The 20,058-nt window shown below is 51.0% G+C and overlaps 1 protein-coding gene across 1 annotated transcript; it reads left to right on the forward strand.

Annotated features, from left to right (window-relative positions):
* Positions 1-4,219: 4,219 nt before the first annotated feature.
* On the forward strand, positions 4,220-19,561 carry SUN5 (Sad1 and UNC84 domain containing 5; the record flags this gene model as incomplete). Its single annotated transcript, XM_081291463.1, has 13 exons — positions 4,220-4,293; positions 5,959-6,017; positions 6,212-6,286; positions 7,059-7,125; positions 7,561-7,622; positions 8,658-8,707; positions 9,904-9,938; positions 10,525-10,633; positions 15,343-15,421; positions 16,339-16,454; positions 17,670-17,837; positions 18,327-18,413; positions 19,430-19,561. The coding sequence occupies 13 exons, from the start codon at positions 4,220-4,222 to the stop codon at positions 19,559-19,561; spliced, it is 1,113 nt and encodes a 370-aa protein (XP_081147589.1).
* Between the last annotated feature and the right edge of the window lie 497 nt (positions 19,562-20,058).

Raw genomic sequence — 20,058 nt, forward strand, 5'->3', positions numbered from 1 at the left:
AAGTGTGTGTAGTGGACTGCTTCCTGTCCTGGGGTGTGTGTGTGAGTGTGAGTGTGTGCATGTACACATGTGCACAGGAGGTGACGTCTGGCTTCAAGGACGGTCTTTCCATTCCTCTGCATGACTCAACTGGGACAGAGGGACAAGGGCCTAGAGGGCTTCCACCATTCCAGAATGCTCTGTGGCTCCCACTGAGTCCTCACCAGCCCAACTACCAAGCCCCAAGCCCAGGCTGACCCTGTCCTGGGTTCCCATTAGTGCCCACAGGACTGACAGGGACCTGGACACTATCAAGCCCTCCCTTGGGGACCCAGATCTCCCCTGGACTGGCCCTGTCTACCGTCCTTGCTCCATGACCCCAATTCTAGAGGCCAAAAGGAACGAGAAGGGGCTGCTCTGAGCTCCCTCCCGTCCCACTCCTGGCCTTGGTTTGTCCACAGATGCCATAGACACTAGGCCTCCCGAGTCCTCAGCAGAGCAAACTCCATGGACAAGCGCAAATATTGACCGAAGGCATCTTGGTGTTTGCATTTGACATGAACGCTTCCTCTTCCTCAACACTTCTAGCACAGGGGACAACATTTAGGAACATCCAGGTGACACGAAGGAGGGATTCTCACCGGTTCATCCCTGAGCCCAGCAATCTCCCTACAGCACTTGGCAGGCCGTTTGCTAAGCACCTGTTCCCTGCAAGATGGCCCTTCAAGCCCGGGGACAGGAGCTGGTGTTGCTCAGCCCTGTATCCAGTGCCTGGACACAAATTTACTGAATGAATGTATAATTAATTCAAAGGCCCTTGTGACAACAAGTGACAGAATTTCAGTTTCCTCTTCACTGGATATTCTCACGTTAGCCACCTACTGCTGCATAACAAATTGCCTCACACTTAGTGACTGCACGTGCAAATTCATCATCTTATGGTTCTAAGCATTAAAAGTCCAAAGTGAGTCTCACTGGGTTAAAATCAAGGAAGCAGAGCAGGAGATTAAGGAAAGGAGCAGTTTCCTGACTTTCTCCAGCATCTAGAGGCTGTCCTTGTTCCTCAGTCCCTGGCCTCTTTCTCCATCTTTAAAGCCAGCAACATTGAGCTAAGAGCATCTCTATCTCCCTCTTCCACCTTCCACTTATAACTGCACTGGACCCACCTGGATAATCTAAGATAGTCTCCCCTCCTCAAGGTCATCTGAATCAGAACCTTAATTCTGTCTGCTAGCTTTAATTCCCTTTTGCCAAGTAATGTAACTTGTTCCTATGTTCAGATTTTAGCACGGGAACCTCCTTAGGGGACCCTTATTCTACTTCCCACAGGTACTTAACCTGCAATTTTTAGTACCTGCCACCAGGGGGCAAAAGCGAGTTCACTTTTAGTGTCAATTCAAATAGGTTCTCTTTTTTAAATTCTAATTTGTTATATATGACAGCAAAATGCATCTCAATTCATATTACACATATAGAGCACAATTTTTCATATATCTGGCTGTACACAGAGTCACACCGTTTGTGTCTTCATATGTATACTTAGGGTAATGATGTCCATCTCATTCCACTGTTTTTCTTATCCCCCTGCCCCCCTTCCCCTCCCTCTCTTTTGCCCTATCTAAAGTTCCTCTATTCCTCCCACACCCCCCTTGTATCCCCATTATGGATCAGCATCCTCATATCAGAGAAAACATTTGGCATTTGGTTTTTTGGGATGGGCTTACTTCACTTAGCATAGTATTCTCCAACTCTACCCATTTACCTGCAAATGCCACAATTTTATTCTCTTTTAATGCTGAATAATATTCCATTGTGTATATATACCACATTTTCTTTATCCATTCATCTGCTGAAGGGCATCTTAGTTGATTTCACAATTTTGCTATTGTGAATTGTGCTGCTATAAACATTGATGTGGCTGTGTCCCTGTAGTATGCTGTTTTTAAGTCCTTTGGATATAAACCAAAGAGTGGGATAGCTGAGTCAAATGGTGGTTCCATTCCCAGTTTTCCAAGGAATCTCCAAATTTGCAGTCCAATTTGCAGTCCCACCAACAATGTGAGTGTGCCTTTTTCCCCATATCCTCACCAACACTTATTGTTGTTTGTGTTCTTAATAGCTGCCATTCTGACTGGAGTGAGATGAAATATTAGAGTGGTTTTGATTCACATTTCCCTAATTGCTAGAGATGTTGAACGTTTTTTCATATATTTATTGATTATGTGTATATTATCTTCTTAGAAGTGTCTGTTCAGTTTCTTAGCCCATTTATTGACTGGGTTATTTGTATTTTTGGTGTTAAGATTTTTGAGTTCTTTATGTGTCCTAGAGATTAGGCTCTATCTGATGTGCGTGTGGTAAAAATTTTCTCTCATTCTGTAGGCTCTCTATTCAACTCACTGATTGTTTCTTTTGCTGAGAAGAAGCTTTTTAGTTTGAATCCATCCCATCTGTTGATTCTTGATTTTATTTCTTGAACTATAGGAGTCTTATTAAGGAAGTTGAGGCTCTAGCCAGAACAATTAGAGAGAGAAAAAAATTAAAGGGATACAGATAGGAAAAGAAGAACTCAAATTATCATTACTAGCCCACAATATGATTCTATGCCTAGAAGACCCAAAACATTCCATCAGAAATCTCTTGGAACTAATAAATGAATTCAGCCAAGTAGCAGGATATAAAATCAACACCCATAAATCAAAGGCATTTCTGTACATCAATAACAAATCCTTTGAAAGAGAAGCTAGGAAAACTATCCCATTTACAATATCCTCAAAAAATAAAAATAAAATACTTGGGAATCAACTTAACAAAAGAGGTGAAAGACCTCTACAATGAAAATGTTAAATGTTATAGAATGTTAAAGAAAGAAAGTAGAGAAGACCTTAGAAGATGGAAAGATCTCCCTTGTTCTTGGATAGCAGAATTAATATTGTCAAAATGACCACACTACCAAAAGCACTATACAGATTTAATGGAATTTCAATCAAAATCCCAATGACATTCCTCATGGAAATAGAAAAAGCAATCATGAAATTCATCTGGAAAAATAAGAGACCCAGAGTAGCTAAAGCAATGTTTAGCAAGAAGAGTAAAGCAGGTGGTATCACTATACCAGACCTTAAACTATACTACAGAGCAATAGTAACAAAAGCAGCATGGTATTGGCACCAAAATAGACTGGTAGACCAATGGTACAGAATAGAGGACACAGAGACTAACCCACCTAATTACAGTTATCTTACATTAGACAAAGGCACCAAAAATATACATTGGAGAAAAGATAGCCTCTTCAACAAATGATGCTAGGAAAACTGGAAATCCATATGCAGCAAAATGAAATTAAACCCCTATCTCTCACCATGCACAAAACTTAACTCAAAATGGATCAAGGACCTAGGAATTAAACCAGAGACTCTGCGTCTATTGGAAGAAAAAGTTGGCTCAAATGGTCAGCTTCTCTACAGACAGAGTTAACAGAAAAACATGTAGCCAGACATTTCCTTTTATCTTTTCCAGTAAATAGTAGACCTTCATTAAATAAATAACCGACATAATAGTATTTTGTGTGATGCAAAATGTCCACTGGTGAGAAGCTCAACAGTACGGAAAACATTCATGTACAACCTAAAACAGTAAATCAGAAAATTTGGGGCAGGTAGGAGTTTGGGAACAAGGAAAACCTGGTCCAGTTTTTGGGGACTCAACTCATCCCTATGCCACCCCTGAGACCAAGCATGGCCCTCAATGTTTTGTTTTGTTTTGTTTTTTCCCCTGTTCTTTTTGGTACTCAAGATTGAACCCAAGAAAGATTTACCACTGAGCTATATCCCCACCCTTTTTCATTTTTATTTTAAGACAATGTCTCACTTAGTTGCCCAGGCTGGCCTCAAACTTGCCATCCTCCTGCCTCAGCCTCCTGAGTCACTAAGTTACAGATGTGCCCTTCAGCACCCAGCGGCCCTTACTGCCTTATGCCTTCAATTTTCTCCACCTTAAACATGGAAAATTGTCACAATGGCTTCTTCTGAGGGGAGGTTCTAGGGCCAAGCTGGAGACTGGGTTCCTCCCTGCCCACCTGCTCTGTGAGGTCATAGAGCCAACAATTCTCCCTGACCCTGGCAAATTTTCCACATGGCACCTTCCAGAGGACACTCTGAGGTGGTGGCAGCAGCTAGTTCCTCCTCATTGACTCCCAGAGATCCCCACCATCATCCATTAGCCCTACAGAAGGGAATCGATGCCACGGTCAAGGAACACTGGGGACCCAGGTTCCCTATGCGAAGATGTGATCCCCAATGTTAGGCCCAGGAGGTGAGGACCATAGCCCCTCCCCTGGCTCAGCCTTTAACAACCGACAAAAGGCAGCCCCTCCACCCCCGCTGGGAGGGGAGCTGTGCTTTACAGTTGATGAGAGGTTGACAACGGCTTTCCCAAAGTCTCTTGGCGAGGAGGTGGGCATCTTTCAGGATGTGTTTATTGAGCATCTACTCTTTGCCAGGCACCATGCAGAGGACCGGGGCACCATGTTGTACCAGCCCCATGTGCTCCCTGCTCTCATGGAGCTAGTCTGGGAGGGAGGCAGACACTGAACCAGGAAACACGTATCTCGGCCCTCTATCTGCCAGGAGGCCTCTAGCTGCAGGTGACAGGAATTCCAACATTCAAAATGGTACCCACTTCCGGGTCCCAGAACAGGGTGTGTATGTATCCCACCAGGGTTTACAAAAAAGCCATGGAGGTGAAGGAAGAAATCGTTAATGTTGCATGAGTATCTTTAGCTCATCCTCCTTGATATAATTAACACATAATAATTGTGTCTATGGGTGCAAAGTGATAAGTTGGTACATGCTATCCTCTATAATGATCAGATCAGGGTAATGAGCATTTCTTTGTATTGGGAAGTTTCAAACTCCTCTCTTCTAGTTATTTTAAGGTCTACAGTAAGTTGTGAAGCTAGTCACCCCCCTGTGCTGTATATTCCCCAGGAATGTTTAAATAAATCTGTACATTGAGGAAGGGTAAGTGTATGTTGGCATAATTGGGAATTATGTGAGCTTTCTACCACTATAATAAAATGCCTGAGATAATTAAGTTTTCAAGAGAAAAGGTATATTTCATGGTTTTGGAGGTTCTGGTCCATGATCAAGTGGCCCCCCTGTTTGGGGTGGCACTGCATCATGGTGAGAGTACATGGGGGAAGAAAATCACCCAAGAAGCCAGGAAGGAAAGAAGGGAAGACTGGGGTCCCACGGTTCTCTCCAAGGACACGCCCCCAACAACCTAAGGACCTCTCATGAGGCCCCACCTCCTAAAGGTCCACATTGCCTTCCCATAGGGCCATTTGGGGACCCCAACCTTTAACACAGGAGCCTTTGGGGGACAATCAACATCCAAGCTGTAATAGGTATATTTGTAATTTCTCAAGAAATAAATATAAACACAAAGGGGGGACAATGAGAGAATGTTGGGGGACCATTGCCTGAGGAAATGAAAGGTTTTTATCTCACCTACCAAGGGCTCCTGAGCTGTGGCTCCAGAGTCCCTGGATGCTGCAGTCCCATGCTGCCTCCGGAGACCAGGTTCCAGCTGTCACATGGCTTTTCCTTTAGTCATCTCTCATGGTCACAGCATGGCCACCCTCTGTGGGGGGCAGAAACATGGCTGCTTAGGGGGAAGGAGAGCGGTCACTGCTCCCTGTGGGTCTTAACTCAGCGATGAGGAAACCTTTACCCAAATCAGGCTTCTGCCAGCAAGAGGAGTGGGTGGCTTGGGGTGATGGTCACCTACAATGGCCACCCAACCACAGTCCTTGCCTTAAAAGACACCTGAATTTGGGGTCAGCCAGACCCTGATCTGTCCCTGTTCCCAGCCTGGTGGTCTTGGCAAACTTCTCTGTCACTCAGTTTCTCAATCTGGGATGCGGTGACGTCACCGGCTTGTGTTGTAAACCGCGACTGTGAACCTTGTCGTCCCCAGGTGCAACCCGCGACCCCGGAACACCAGCAGGATGGCGATGGACCCCTCACCAAGCAGGAGTGAGCAGAGAGGGGAGTGGGAGGGGGCCGTTGAGGGGCTGAGGCTCAGAGATGTTTAGCAGGAAATCCACGGTCACACGGCAAGAGGTGGAGGCAGAGGGGCAGGGAGCTCACTCCGAGCCCTGAGTGCCCCCCAGGTCTCTACCAGGCCACGTCTCAAAGGCAGTGACCTGACCGCCCATCGCTCCCTGCAGATGACAGCTTCCCGTTGCCTGCCCGCATCAACGCCCCGGCCATCAGCCTGACTCAGTTCCTCCTGGGATATCTGTGTGCGTATGGTCTGCAGGGTCCCCTCGGCCACCCCCAGGGCCCGGGAGGGTCCGGCCCCGCTAAGCTGGGGAGGGGGAGGCCGTGAGGTTTACAGGGAACCTCGGGTTGAGCCCCGCCGGGGTGATCCCAGCCAGGACCCCTCTGGTGGATGGAAGTGGAGGTCGGCAGGACACTGGCCGGTGAAGGGCTGCCCGCCAGCTCTCCTCTGCTGGGGCCCAGCCTCCCCCCCCCCCCCCCCCCCCCCCCGCTCGCGCGGACTCACCCCTCCAGCCGGCAGCCTCTCTCACCTTCCAGTCCACTCATTTCCCAAGTCCAGCGGCCGTTCCCTCTTCCATTCTCCCATCCGCCTGTGTGTCCCCCACCCTTTTGCACCCCTGTTTCTGCCGGTCCCACACTGAGCTTCCCCGGAGGAACCCAGCAATGCCCCTCCAGTCCCAAGCTCCCATTTCTGGACCTGGCATCAGCCCATCCCAGCCCTTAGGGCCACAGCTGCGCTCACCTGCAGGACCCAGCGGGCGCCAGCCTGGCACGTCCCATCGGCCTGTCCTGGGCTTGACCAGGAGTCCAGGGGGCCTCCCAGGGCTGGGGCTGGGCTCAGCCGGGGCCTTGCCTCCCATGCATGAGGCCCTGAGCTCGAGCCTCAGCACCACAGAAAAAAATAAATAAATAAGAAGAAGGCCGCCCAGCTCCGAGGTGCCCCCACAGCCCCCGGACCCGCCGTAGGACAGGGATGAGGCCCCAGGACTCACACTCCATCCGTGTCCCCTGCAGCCTGGATCGCCTGCCTGGCCTACTTCCTGAGGACCCAGGCGCAGCAGGTCCTCTTCAACACCTGCCGGTGAGCGGCAGGGCAGCCGGGGCAGGCAGCCCGTCTTTGGCTTAGGCGTCCCCCTGGTAGCAGTGTAGACCAGGGACCCCAAGCTGGCCCCAGGGCCCCCAGGGCTCCTCAGCCTCCCTCCTCAGCGGCTGCCCCTGGACCCCTGCCCCTTCTTTTCTAAGCTCCCCTCATTGTCACCCAGCTTGGGGACAGCAGGGCTGGGTCCTGGGCTTGACGAGGCCTCCTCCATTCATTTGAAGTCTGATGCCTGCCCTGGTCCCAGCCTCGGCCCACCCCTCGTGAGCTCCAGGACAGACACAGCCAGCGCTCTGCGGGGAGTGTGGGGGACCCTGGAGGTCCCAGCAGAGGCCATGTTCATCAGGGAGGGGAGGGGGCAACCGTGCTGGTGGCCGGGGGGAGGGGAGGCCCCTTGACTCTGGCTCCCCTGGCCTCCAGGTGCAGGCTGTTGTTCCAGAAGCTCATGGAGAAGACGGGCGTGCTGGTCCTCTGCGTATTCGGTGGGTCTGCACACCCCGGGCAGGTGGTGTCCCCGGGTCTGGCCCCCACTGGGAGAGGAGAGCAGGGATCGTCTAGCACTGCTCTGTGACACCTGGCCACACGTGTCCCTTGCACGCGACTCGGTGTCCCTACCTAATGAGGGTTCAGTGAAATGATGTCCAAGAAAAAATTTTGAAAGCCAAGAAGAGCTCTGGAAACCACATTCATGCTTCTGAGTACGGATACGTGGTTGTTCCAGAACCATTTATTGAAAAGACTATTTTAGTCTTACTGAAAGTCTTGACGCCCTTGTGAAAATCAATTGACCGCCACTGTGAGGGCTTTATGTCTCGATTTCAGTGGGAAAGCTTCCATCCAGCGCCACTAGTAGGATGTTAGCTGTGGGTTTCTGATACACTGAGGAGGTTCTCTTCCGTTCCTAGTTTGTTAAGTGGTGTATCAAGCTGGGTGTGGTGGCCCACGCCTCGAATCCCTGCCTCTTGGGAGACAGAGTCAGGGAAATCACAAGTTTAAAACCAACCCCAGCAATTTAGCGAGGTCCTGTCTCAAATTTTTAAAAAATGTCAAAAGGACTGGGGATACGGCTCAGTGGTTAAGCACCCCTGCGTTTGATCCCTCACTCCAAAAAAAAAAACAACAAAAGTATTTTGTCAATAATAACAAATAGGTTTTAAAGGCTTTTAAACAACTGCTGAAATGGTGAGGTTTCAGCCAGTTGGAGATCATGAAATGCAGAAGAAACCACCTGCCTTCTTCTCTGTACTAATCCTCCCCAGCAAGGCTGGGACAGGAGTGTGGGAGGAGACAGGTACCAGGTAATTTATGTAACGTATATTGCATGTGATTTCATTTGCACATGAAGTGGATTTTATGCTATTGCCATTTGGCAGAGGAGGAAACTGAGGCATAGAGGGATTAAGTCATTTCTCCCAAAGTTGTGCAATGCTAGCAAGTGGCAGGGCTGGGCTCTGACTCCAGGCTCTTACTTGACCTTCTATGTTAAGCAGCTGATTCTTGTTCTCATGGCCCCACAGGATTCTGGATGTTTTCTATGCATCTACCATCAAAAATGGAAGTCTGGCAGGTGAGTGTGCCCTCGTCCAGCCCACAGCTGACTAGTCTCACTTCGGGCAGCTAATTGTCCCTCCGTAGCTCCTCTTGCTCTCACCAAATCTGGACCCTGTCAAGTTCCTGATTTATTCCAAACCAAATCTCTGCCTTGATCATGCCACCCATCTAGGACCCTTCTCTCCTGCTACCTGTGACTTTCAAAGACCACATGCAATAGTCCCTCCACCAGGATGGCTCTCCTGTCACCCCCGAGATGACTCATCTCTCCTTTCTCAAGGCTCCCAATAAAGCAAGGCAGTGGGAAGGGGGAAGACCCTCTTTCTACTCAACAGTTGGTTCTTTTCTGCTTAAATGAGACAACGATACCCCTTTGCTTTGTGGTTTCTGGGGAGGAAAGAAGAGGGGAAGGTGACTGGAGCTCCCTGTTCAAGGATGTCTCACAACACCTGCAGGGACCGGGTATCCCAGGGGCCTCTCTCTTCTCCTCTCCCTTATGAACCCTTCACATTCTTCAAGATTTCACAACATGTCGCTCCCTCCAGGAACAACCAGGCAGAGGTGGTCCCAGCCCCTTCCTTTCTCCCACAATGTCCTACACTCCTGACTGTCTCCCCAGCTCTACTATAGCAACTTGGAGGAAGGAGAGAGGGCGGATACCTCTGAGCAGTTCCAGCTCAGTGCAGGAAAAAGGGCTGCCACGCTCAATGCTGAATGACTGGACGGTCAGATGGGAGTCTGAATAGAGGGAGAACGGATAGGAAGGTGGATGGATGGATGGATGGATGGATGGACGGATGGACGGATGGACAGACGTTGGATGTAATGGAGGTAGGGATGGGAGAAACAGCAGAGGAACATATAAAGGGAGAATGGGCAGTCTGGAGGGCAGGTGGGATAGATAGGTAAGTGGGGAGATGGATGGATGAGAGGAGGATATATGGGGTAGGGTGGACGGATGGGAGGGGGATGGACAGGGAGCTTGGGGAGATGGAAGGGTTGATGGGTGAGGAAAGGTGATGGAGGAGAATGGATGGATAAAACTAAGAGTAAACTGGAGTTTCGAGTTTGGAGAGATGGTAGGTGGGTGAATGGATGGAAGCCTACGTGGGAAGGTGGATGAGTGGATGGACTTGTGGTTTTGGAGAATGGATGGAGGGACTCTCTCAGGCCAGCTGAAGGGGATTTCTGCTTTCTTCAACACTCCTCCAGGATGACAGCATAAATAGTCCGTTGCAGAGTTTGAGGTAAGAGGAATCTGCGGGTAAGTCCTATCATGTAAAAAAAAAATACAGGTATAGGAAGACTCTGGGGTATATTGGCTAGGAACATGAGCTCACAGACAAACCTGGACTTCAGTCCTAGCTCCCCTGAGTTTTACCTGTCTGGCCTGATGCCAAAGAAACTTCCTCTCGCTGAGCTTTTAACCAACGCCTCATATGTGTGATGAGGCAGAGTACTCCACCTTGCCCTGGGGAATTATGGGTATTAAAGAAACTCTGCACAGTTCCTGGTCCACAGTCAGTGATCAGTAAATGGTAGTTAAGAGATTTTAATGAACAAGTCACCACCTGGTAGCAGCATTCTTAATTGCAAACAAAATTCTCAGAAATATTTGGAAAGAATGAACTGGTCTTAAGCATATTCCAAGAAGAAAGAAGAGAATGGATAGTGTTTGAGAGACAATTACCTCTGGGTGAACCAGGAATGGGCCCAAGAGAGGAGAAGAAGATGAAGCTAGTTCTCTGAGATCTGACTAGCAAAGAGAGAACTTGAGGCCACAATAGCAGCATTACAGGACAGCCACTTCTTGCTTCACTCCTTCCTGTTAAGGATGTACCAGGAAAAGGTGCGACATCACACTGGGGAAATCCAGGACCTCCGAGGCAGCATGAACCAGCTCATTGCCAGACTCCAAGAGATGGAGGCCATGTCAGACGAGGTGAGATGCCACTCATTCTGCCCCCAGACACCTAACTTCTTTGATGCCCTCTTTCTATATCCTGAGTTTTCTCCTTTCTTGGTTTTATCCCTCATTTTAATGGAGCACATCCCCAAGTAACTACTGAGAAAAGAGCAAAAGAACTTAGAACTTACATGTTTAAAAACATCTTTATATTCTACCCTTGCACTTGATTGGTAGTTTGGCTGAGTATAGAATTCTAGAAAGGAAATTTTCTCCTGAGAACTCTGAAGGAGGTCTACCACTGTATTCTCATTTGTATTGTTGCTGTTGAGAATTATTATGCCACTCTGATTACTGACCCTTTGGGTTTAATCCATTTGTTACTCCTGGGAGTTTATAGGATATCCTTTTTGTGTCTAACATCCTTTTTTAAAAATGTTTTAGTTGTTGATGAACTCAATACCTTTATTTTATTTTTATGTGGTACTGAGGATCCAGTGCCTCCCATGTGCAAGACAAGTGCTTCACCACTGAGCCACAATCCCAGTCCCTCATAGTCTATATATAACCAGCTTGGGGGTTTCCTATTTTTTTAAAATCTATATATTGATATTTTTCAATAGTTTTAAAAAATGCTTAGCCTTTCTCTCTTAAAATATTGATCCTCCCCATCATCACTCCTCTCTTGAATTCTGATTACTATGCTAGACCTTTAGAGTGTGTTTCATGTAATTCCTATGCTATCACCTGATTCACTTTTTTAAAAAAATTCTTTTTCTCCATGTTTTGATATTTTTTTAAATTTCTTCAGGTTCACTAATAATTCTGTATTCTACCTGAGAAATCTACTATTATTTCATATATTGCATTATTTAGTTATAGCATGCACATTTAACTCTTTTTCATAGACTCTACGGTAAAATTCTCCATCATTTCATTTATGTTGCTCATCTTTTCCTTTATTTTATTTAACTCATCAGTCATGGTTATCTTTCAAATCTTGTCTGCTGACTCCAACATCTGGATTATCTTTGGCCTCCTTCTGTTTTCTGTTTTTTCTCTTGGGTATCAGCCATACAATCTTGACTCTTAGTGTCTATTTTTGTGTATGAAAATTTTTATACATTTTTATATTTTTAGTGTTTTCTGGACATGGGATATAAAAGAACTCTATTGCTTCAAGTACTTTATGACTTCTACCAGTACAGCTCCCTTTTCTTTGGAAGGAGGATCTGATCCCTTCTTTCTAGACACACATTGAGCTGGTTCAGACAGACCCAGATTGCAAATTTATGAGATTTATTCAGATATTTTCAGGTTAGCTCTTTGGAAAGCTGCCCAGGAAGTTTCAAATATTTGGCAAGTATTTTCATGGGGAAGACTGACCATGGATCTGAGGGCTCTCTATTCTCCTTTTTCCTTCTAGCCCTGAATCAGTATAAAATCTCTGGCCCCAATGGCACCTCCTCTTCCAGGGGCATACTTGAATTCCCACCTTCTAATGGTGCCCAGAATAGTTCAGCGCCGAGAAGGGCAGCTAGGGTACTCTGGGCTGACTCACCGCTCCTTCTAGGGCAGTGGGTCTCAGAGGAGGACACCCACGCCCGCCCGCAGCATCCCCTGGGGAAATGTCAGACATTCCAATGAATGGGCCCCACGCAGATGGGCTGGGGCTGCAGTCAGGATGGGAATCAAGCCAGGGGACTCTGATGCCAACCCCAGAGAACCACGGTCCTACGGCTTTAGTCTCTTGTTTCATTTTGTGCCTCCCCCCCCCCCATTTTATTTCCTAAGCTTTAGAAGTCAGGAAGTTTAATTCTGCCTTCCAGAGCCTTGGAAGCAGCTCCTGGTCTCCTGTAGTCTTGAGTCCAGGGAACACTTTGTGGAGGAGACTGGCCTGATTTGAATCCCCTTAGCCCCCGGGGGGCCACTATAACTTCACTACTCCTCCTTCTCCAGGAGCAGTTCAGAGTCTGGCCCAAGCCCTGATCCTTAGTCCATGATCCAAAACATCAAATGACCCCAGGGGTCAAAATAAAATTGTCAGCAGAACTGGGCCTGGTTCTCCCCCTCTCTGGAATTTTAGTCCCTAGCCCACATTGGCCTTAAAATACGATTTATTCAACTCTCTGACTTCTTCTAGTAGTTGCTGTGGTAGGCACTGGCCCTCCACGCCGGGCCAGGTCTTACCTTCCATCCAAAACTTCAAGAGAAAACGCCCATGGGCCGGACACCCTGAGGAAGCTTTCAGTCCACAAACTCACGTCCTTCCATCCTAAGAAATGTTCTTTAATCATGTGATCAAACTGGTGACCTCTTCCCTGGTCCTGTTTGCTCTATTCTTTTTTATTTTTAATTGGGTTTGAACCCAGGGGTCCCCAACCACTGAGCCACACCCCCAGCCCTTTTTTATATTTCATTCGGAGGCAGGGTCTCACTGAGTTGCTCAGGGCCTTGCTAAGTTGCTGAGGCTGGGTTTGAACTTGCTAAGTTGCTGAGGCTGGGTTTGAACTCACGATCCTCCTGCCTCAGCCTCCTGAGCGCTGAGATTACAGGTGTGCGCCACCGCGCCTGGCTCTATTCTCACTTTTAAGCTTTTGTTATTTGGATGTCAGCTCCTGAACAAGTCCTCTACTGTCTTTTCTATTCTCGCCTCCTGGGCCTCTTTGTTCTACAGTTAAGAAGATAGCTTCAGCCTTATCTACCAAAACATCTGGTGAGTTTTCACTATACCACCACCTTTGCCTAGAAGCCAAATTTCTAAGAATTTACAGATGGGGGTTTTGTCATGTGAGATCAAGCAAAGCTGCCTGAAGCTTGACTGTACTTTTTGTTGTTTCAAAGTCCCAGGTTTCTGGCCAGGGCTATAGCTCAGTTGGTAGAGTGCTTGCAGCTTGAAGGGTCTGGAGAGTGGTGCTGGCCATGCACAAGGCCCTGGGTTCAATCCCCAGTACCCCCTCCCCCCAAAAATTCCAGGTTTCCAGGGCTCCTTCCTCTCCCCCAAGCCTCTCAGGAATCAGAGGAGAGAGTGTGTGTCACTCTTCCTCACTCAGGAATGAGGCCCTCTGCAGGTGTTTCCTCTCTGCATTGGGGAGGGAGGCAGGGATGGGCCATGTGGGGGGTCATAGAAGACGGACCACTGACTCAGAGAGATAGTAAGCATGGTGGTTATGAGCACTGGCTCTCGAGTCAAGTACTTGGATTTGAATCCCAGGTTTACCATCTATAAGTTGTGTGACTGCTCTCCTCCCTTAGCTTCTCTGCTCCTCAGTTTCCTCATCTACAAAATGGGTTGTATATGGATTAAACATGGTAATTCATGTAATCCTTAGAATAATGTCTGTCATAGGGTAAGTGTTCCTCAAACGCTTGTTTCCTTGGAACAAAGGTAGAAGCCCAAGGCATACACTAATCAATACATAATCATTAAGCACCTACTGTATGCCTGGTCCCATTCTGGGGTTCAAGGATAGTGATAAACTAAATTCCATCCTTCCCTTTAAGGCAGTCCCAGGACCTGTGGACCCCTAACCAGACTTGGAGCCCCAAAAGGGCAGGGACCATCAGGGAAATTTCTTGGAGTTGGTGACCCAGTTTTGAGAAGAAATAAATGAGCATTTGCCCAGCAAACAAAGCAAGAGTTAGGGATACTTTATCTTTTGGAGCTGTGCAACCTAAGGCAGGCCATCAACCTATCTGAGCATCAGTTTCCAAATCAACAAGACAGAATTGTAACCACCACCCTATAACAGCCTGGCTCTTGTTTAGTCACTATGGCTGCATCCCAAGGCATCCCAAGAATTAGTGTAGAACAACCACTGTATCATGGTCAGAGAGTCTGCAGGTCAAGACAGGTCAAAGATGGTTGGTTTCTGCTCCACAACACCTGGGGCCTCAGCTGGGAAACCTCAACACAGGGGGCTTTGATGAAGGGTCTGGAGAGTGGTGCTGGCCATCAGCTAGGAACCGAGTTAGGCTGTTGACCAAAGCACCTCCTCATGTGGCCTGGGCTTCCTCACAACATGGAGGCAGCTTCCAAGAGTGGAGGTTTTAGAAAACCAGTCAGTGTTCTAGTGACTTTTAGGACTGAGCATCACTTCTGCCATAGTCACCAGCCCAGACTAATGGGGAGGGAGTTTATCTGCCTCTCAAGGGAAGAAGTCAGCATCACATTGAAAAAGAGTGTGGAATGGGAGACCTGGTTGCAGCCATGGTTGGAAAATAGAATGGGCCACATGTGAAAGTCCTTTTGCCTCTACGCTCTCACCTTTAAAATGGGAGGAAGACTGTCCACACTTCCTAGGAGTGCTGCAGGAGGCTGAGGCCAGTCCTGGCACACACCGGGGGCTTTCTAGACCTCTCTAATCCTCTCTGAGAGTGGCCATTACCGCCCCATCTTACGGGTGGAAAATCAAGTCTCAGAGCAAAATATTGCCCAAGGCCCCACAGCACTCAGGTCCTGCTGATTCCAGAGCCCCTGCCCTCGCCCTCAGTGAGCCCCTCGGCCCCTCCGTGACATAGTCATGGTGAACTCAGACACTCAAAGTGGACCTCGTGGGAGGGGGCAGGGCTCTGTGTCACTGGGCCGTCCTCACAGTACAGGGACTGGGCAGTCCTGTGCTGGGCCATCGGAGGTTACCCAAGAGGGTCTCCTGGTGCACCTGTCACCTGTGGAGGACACACCCCTGGGGCTTGTGATCTGTAAGGACACATCAAGGCACAGCCTGTGTTTTCTGCCTTCTCAGCAAAGAATGACCCAGAAAATAATGAAGATGATACAAGGCGATTACATTGAAAAGCCGGACTTTGCCCTTAAGTCTATAGGTAAGTGGCCTCCCCTGCCCGCTTCCACCCCCCTCAGCGTCTGCAGAAACCCTTCCATGCCTGGATTTTGGTTCTGGTGTGATACACCCTCTGCTTGAGGACAGTCCTCCTCAGAGCTAACCTCTGTTCTCAGCTGGTTTTCTTGCTAGAATTTATTTTGTCTAATGGAGCCAGAAGCAGGGATGGGGCTAGGAATCCAGATGCTCCCCACTGCCTGACCCCTCCACTGCCCCTCCCTCCCTCAGCCTGGGGCTGCCACACAGTGGTCAACAGGACAAAGAGATCCCTGGGGGGTGGGGACACACTGATATTAGAAATAAACCAATGTGGGCCAACAGCGAGTCAGGACTCAGGACTTCAGGGGCAATGAAGCAGGGAGTAGGGATACAGGGGACCCCCGCGGGCAGAGTGACACTGGGTCCAGACCTGTGAGGAGAGAAAAGCCTTCCAGATGCCCCAGGGGAGGAGGTTAGCATGAGTGAGCAAGGGTCTCCTGGTGAGGGGACAGAGGCCAAAGAGGGGCCCGGGAGGGCACCCTAACATCAGTGAAACATGGGGGTCACAGGGCGTCTGCCCCGACCCCTGAGCGACCCTGGGTCCCACGCACCCTCTCAGAGCCAGAACTTCCCCTCTCTACTCTGTACAATGGGTGTAAAACCAGCCACAATAGCACAACAGGGCTGCCAGACATAGTGCGCACGTCTCCCCCAGGCTGGTGGAGAAAGCCCTGGCTCAGTACCGCTGCCAGTGGACCTGGGGTGGGCGCTCTTTGGCGGCCTTTATGGTTACTGTCAGACCCACTGCCCAGAAGAGAGCACTGAGGTCCAGAGAGGGCGCGGTGAGGCCTCCCAGGGGCTCCAGCACCCGGCGAGTGCCCTCCCCAGGCCGAATCTGATCCGCGACGTCCGTCAGCACAGGGGCCAGCATAGACTTCGAGCACACCTCAGCCACCTACAACTACGAAAAGGCTCGCTCCTGCTGGAACTGGATCCGGCTGTGGAACTACGCGCAGCCCCCAGACGTGATTCTCGAGGCAGGCGACAAGGGGCGAGGGACGGGTTTTGTCAGAGGCAGGGTCCTGGGATAGAGGCTGGCAGCAGAGGCTGGGCGGTGGAAGGAAGGGCAGTGGGACCTGGGGCGGGGCTAGGGGTGGGCGGGGCTAGAGTTGGGGCGGGATAGAGTTGGGGGCGGGGTTAGGGGTGGGGCGGGGGAGGCAGGCAGCAAGAACAGAAAACAGGGCCCCAGGGGCTGCTGTAGGAGCAGGGCACGGGACAGCTTGCTATGGCACTGGAAAGTCCCCCACCCCGCCCTTGAGACTTCAGGGTCTGAGAACCCTCAAGGCCACCAAGGCTCAAAGAGCCAGCTCGTCGCTGCAGGCCCACAGCTGGCCTCTAGTGAAGGGCAGAGCCAGAGTCCACCCAGCTTCAGCCCCTTCGCGGCAGCCCCTGGATGAGGAGACTCCCCCGGAGAGGGCAGGGGCTTGCTGGCTCACAGAGCACGCACAGCTCCATTAGCAACCCCCGGCTGAGCATCCCGTCCCCGTGGCCAGCCTTGGGTGGTGCTAAGGCCACAGTGACTTTTCCATGGGTCCCTCAAGGAGCCCAGAGATGTCAGTGCTTGAGACCAGGCTGGGGCAATGGTCTTGCAGGGACAGCGGGCCTTCTGGAGGAGGTAGCCACAGGTGAGCAGGGTTCCTTAGGCAGAACAGGTGTAAGGACCCTCCAGAGAGGAAGCAAGGTGCCCCCCCCCCCAGGCTGGAGAGATCCTGCCCTCAGGCCTTCTGCCCTCTCCAGCTTAAGCTGCCGCTCCCTGCAGCTAGTTCCTGTGGCCCTCAGGGCTGTGGCTGTCCCTCAACTCACTTTCCCCGATTGCTCCTGACCCCCCTTGGTTCCAGCTCCTCAAGAGGAGCTGTCCCATCCCGGTCTCAGCATCTACTGTTCCACTTCAGAGCTGGCCACACTGAAAAGCTGCTGAATGAATGCCTTCCTGTATTTCAGCTGAAATGCTCTCCCTCTCTGAGCCTGTTTCCTCTTCATAGGGTAGGAGATGGTAGTGGTTAAAAGCAAGTGGTCCAGGGTCAAATTGCCCAGGCTGCACTCCCAGCTCTGCATGGTTCTGGCCAGTCATTTCCCTGCTCTGCTGCGCGGTTTCCTCATCTGTCAAACAGGGATAGTAACTGTGCCTAGTTGTAGAGTGAGGAAGCCCCTGCCGCCCACTCAGCGTAACCCCCGTTACCTGCCTCTTCTAGCCCAACATGACACCTGGCAACTGCTGGGCCTTCACAGGTGACCGTGGCCAGGTGACCATCCGGCTGGCCCAGAAGATCTACCTGTTCAACATCACCCTGCAGCACATCCCCAAATCCATCTCGCTGTCCGGCAGCGTGGACACGGCCCCCAAGGACTTCGTCATCTATGTGAGCAAGCCCCTTCGAGGGGCGAGGCCGAGCTGAAGGGACAGCCTGGCGAGGTGGGGGTGCCCCAGGCCTGCACATCTGGAGGCGCGGGGGGCTGGGGAGGCTCAGGGGGGCTGGGGAGGCTCAGGGGGCCTGGGGGTCAGAGCTCGCCTCCGAAGGCAGACGTCCCAGCGCCTCGATTTCCACTGGCTTTTCAGAGCCACCAGAGCCTTCAGAGACCACTGTGCCCCCATTTTGTTGAGAAGGTCCAGAGAATTATCAGGAACTGCTCATCCAAATGGGGTCCAGAGAAGGGTCGGGAAACGCCCCAGGCCTTGGGGTCAGTGGCACGGGCAGCAGCTGGCCCTCAGCCTCTGCCTCCCAGGCCCTGGCTCTCTCCTGCTGTCACCTGTGCTGCCCTGGAAAGCTCCGGTCCGGGAGGGGCGCATGCCCAGGCTGGAGGGGAGGCCCCCCAAGGCCCCCGTCTGACAGCTCTGGGTTCTGCCCCAGGGCATGGAGAGCTCCCCCAGGGAGGAGGTGTTCCTGGGAGCCTTCCAGTTCCAGCCAGAAAATACCATCCAGATGTTCGACCTCCAGGTACCTGAGCAAAGCCCTGCCATGGGGATCGCCCAGGGGCCACACGTCATTCCCCCCCCCCCCCGCGTCCCTGTGAGGTGCTCAGCCACTACTGACCCACTGGACAGGCTGGGCAGCTGAGGCTCAGGGAGCGGCAGCAGGACCTGGAGTGGAACAGGGCACCCACCCGGCCACTGGCCTGACCCCCCAGGGGTGGCTGGCTGCATCAACCCCAGGCTCCTCAGAACCCAGTAGGTGGGGTTTGCTGGCTGCAGAGTGGAGAGCCCTCGCACCAGGAGCCAGGCCCCCATCAGCACCTGTTCCCAGCCCAGGGAGGGAATGGAGGCTGGGGGGAGGGAATGGAGGCTGGGGGGAGGGAATGGAGGCTGGGGGGAAGGGCTGGGAACAGAAGCAGACAGGCGCCTCTGGAATCACCAGGGGGCAGGACAGGGCGAGTGTCCAGGCTTGGAAACCAGCCAACACCGGCCCAGATACAAATGCTGTGTGGTCCTGGGATTTCCCTGCTTTCCTGGGCCTCGGTGTCCCCGACCCCGGTAATTCCCTGAGAGACTGAAACCCAACAGCGAGAGCCTGAAGGCTGAGCCTCTCCAGCTTTGTGCCCTGGGCAGGAAGCAGGATAAACACAGGCCTCGCCCTCCGTGAAAGCAGCGTGTGGGGTGCTGCTCAGTGCCCTCGTCCCAAGAGCTCAGTTCCCCACAATCCTGGCTCCAATCCTGGGGCACAGCCACTACCACTCCCATCCTTCAGAAGGGGAAACGGGCTTGCCCAGTCCTACCGCAAACAAGCTGCCAGGGGCCCGCTGCTGGGGCATTTCCCAGCCACTCTAGGTTGGTTCTGCTGGTCTCAGCACCTTCTATCCTGGCCCCTAAGTACTGACTTGCTGTGTGGCCTTGGGATACACCATTTCCCTCTCTGAGTCTCAGTCTCTCACCTGAGATATGGGAGGCTCTCTTTCCATTCTGCCAGGGAGGCTGAGGGCCTGTGGTGAGCTGCCCATGTCTGATTCTGTTTTCCAGAACCATCCACCTCGAGCTTTTGGTGCTGTCAAGGTGAAGATCTCAAGCAACTGGGGGAACCCTCGCTTCACCTGCCTGTACCGAGTGCGCGTGCATGGCTCTGTGACCCTGCCCAAAGAGACTCCTAACTAGGACTCCTGCCCTGAGAGAGAGTAAAGTTTATTCTGTAGCCCGCGCCCCAGTCTGCATGTCTTTGGGCCCTGAAGAGGGAGAGGGGTCCAGCACTTGAGGTCTGAGGCCATGGTGTGCAATTCCTGATCCCGCGGGCTGGGCGCCCGCACATTACAACATCCCCAGCAGGACACAGAAGCCTCTGAGCAGCCAAGTGACTGGTGGAGGTCTCCGCCAGCAAGTGGTAGCACCTGGATCCAAACCCAGGCAGTCTGGTTTTCTCTCTCTGGTTTCAAATTGATCCCACCCCTGGTCTCCCCATCTCTGCAACAAAGACAGGATGACATCTGTTAAGTAAGGTGGCAGAGGAGAGTGTTTCAACATCCTCTGAACAATTTTCTGTGTGATATCAAAAGGACGTACACCCTCTCTGAGCCTTAGTTCTTCGTTCCTCCTATTCCCCAGACCTCAGCCACTCATATTTGTCTGTAATCTTCGCCGGAGCTGAGGCCACCTGT

Source organism: Spermophilus citellus (assembly GCF_964194105.1).
Source record: "Spermophilus citellus genome assembly, chromosome: 4".
Lineage (NCBI taxonomy): Eukaryota > Metazoa > Chordata > Mammalia > Rodentia > Sciuridae > Spermophilus > Spermophilus citellus.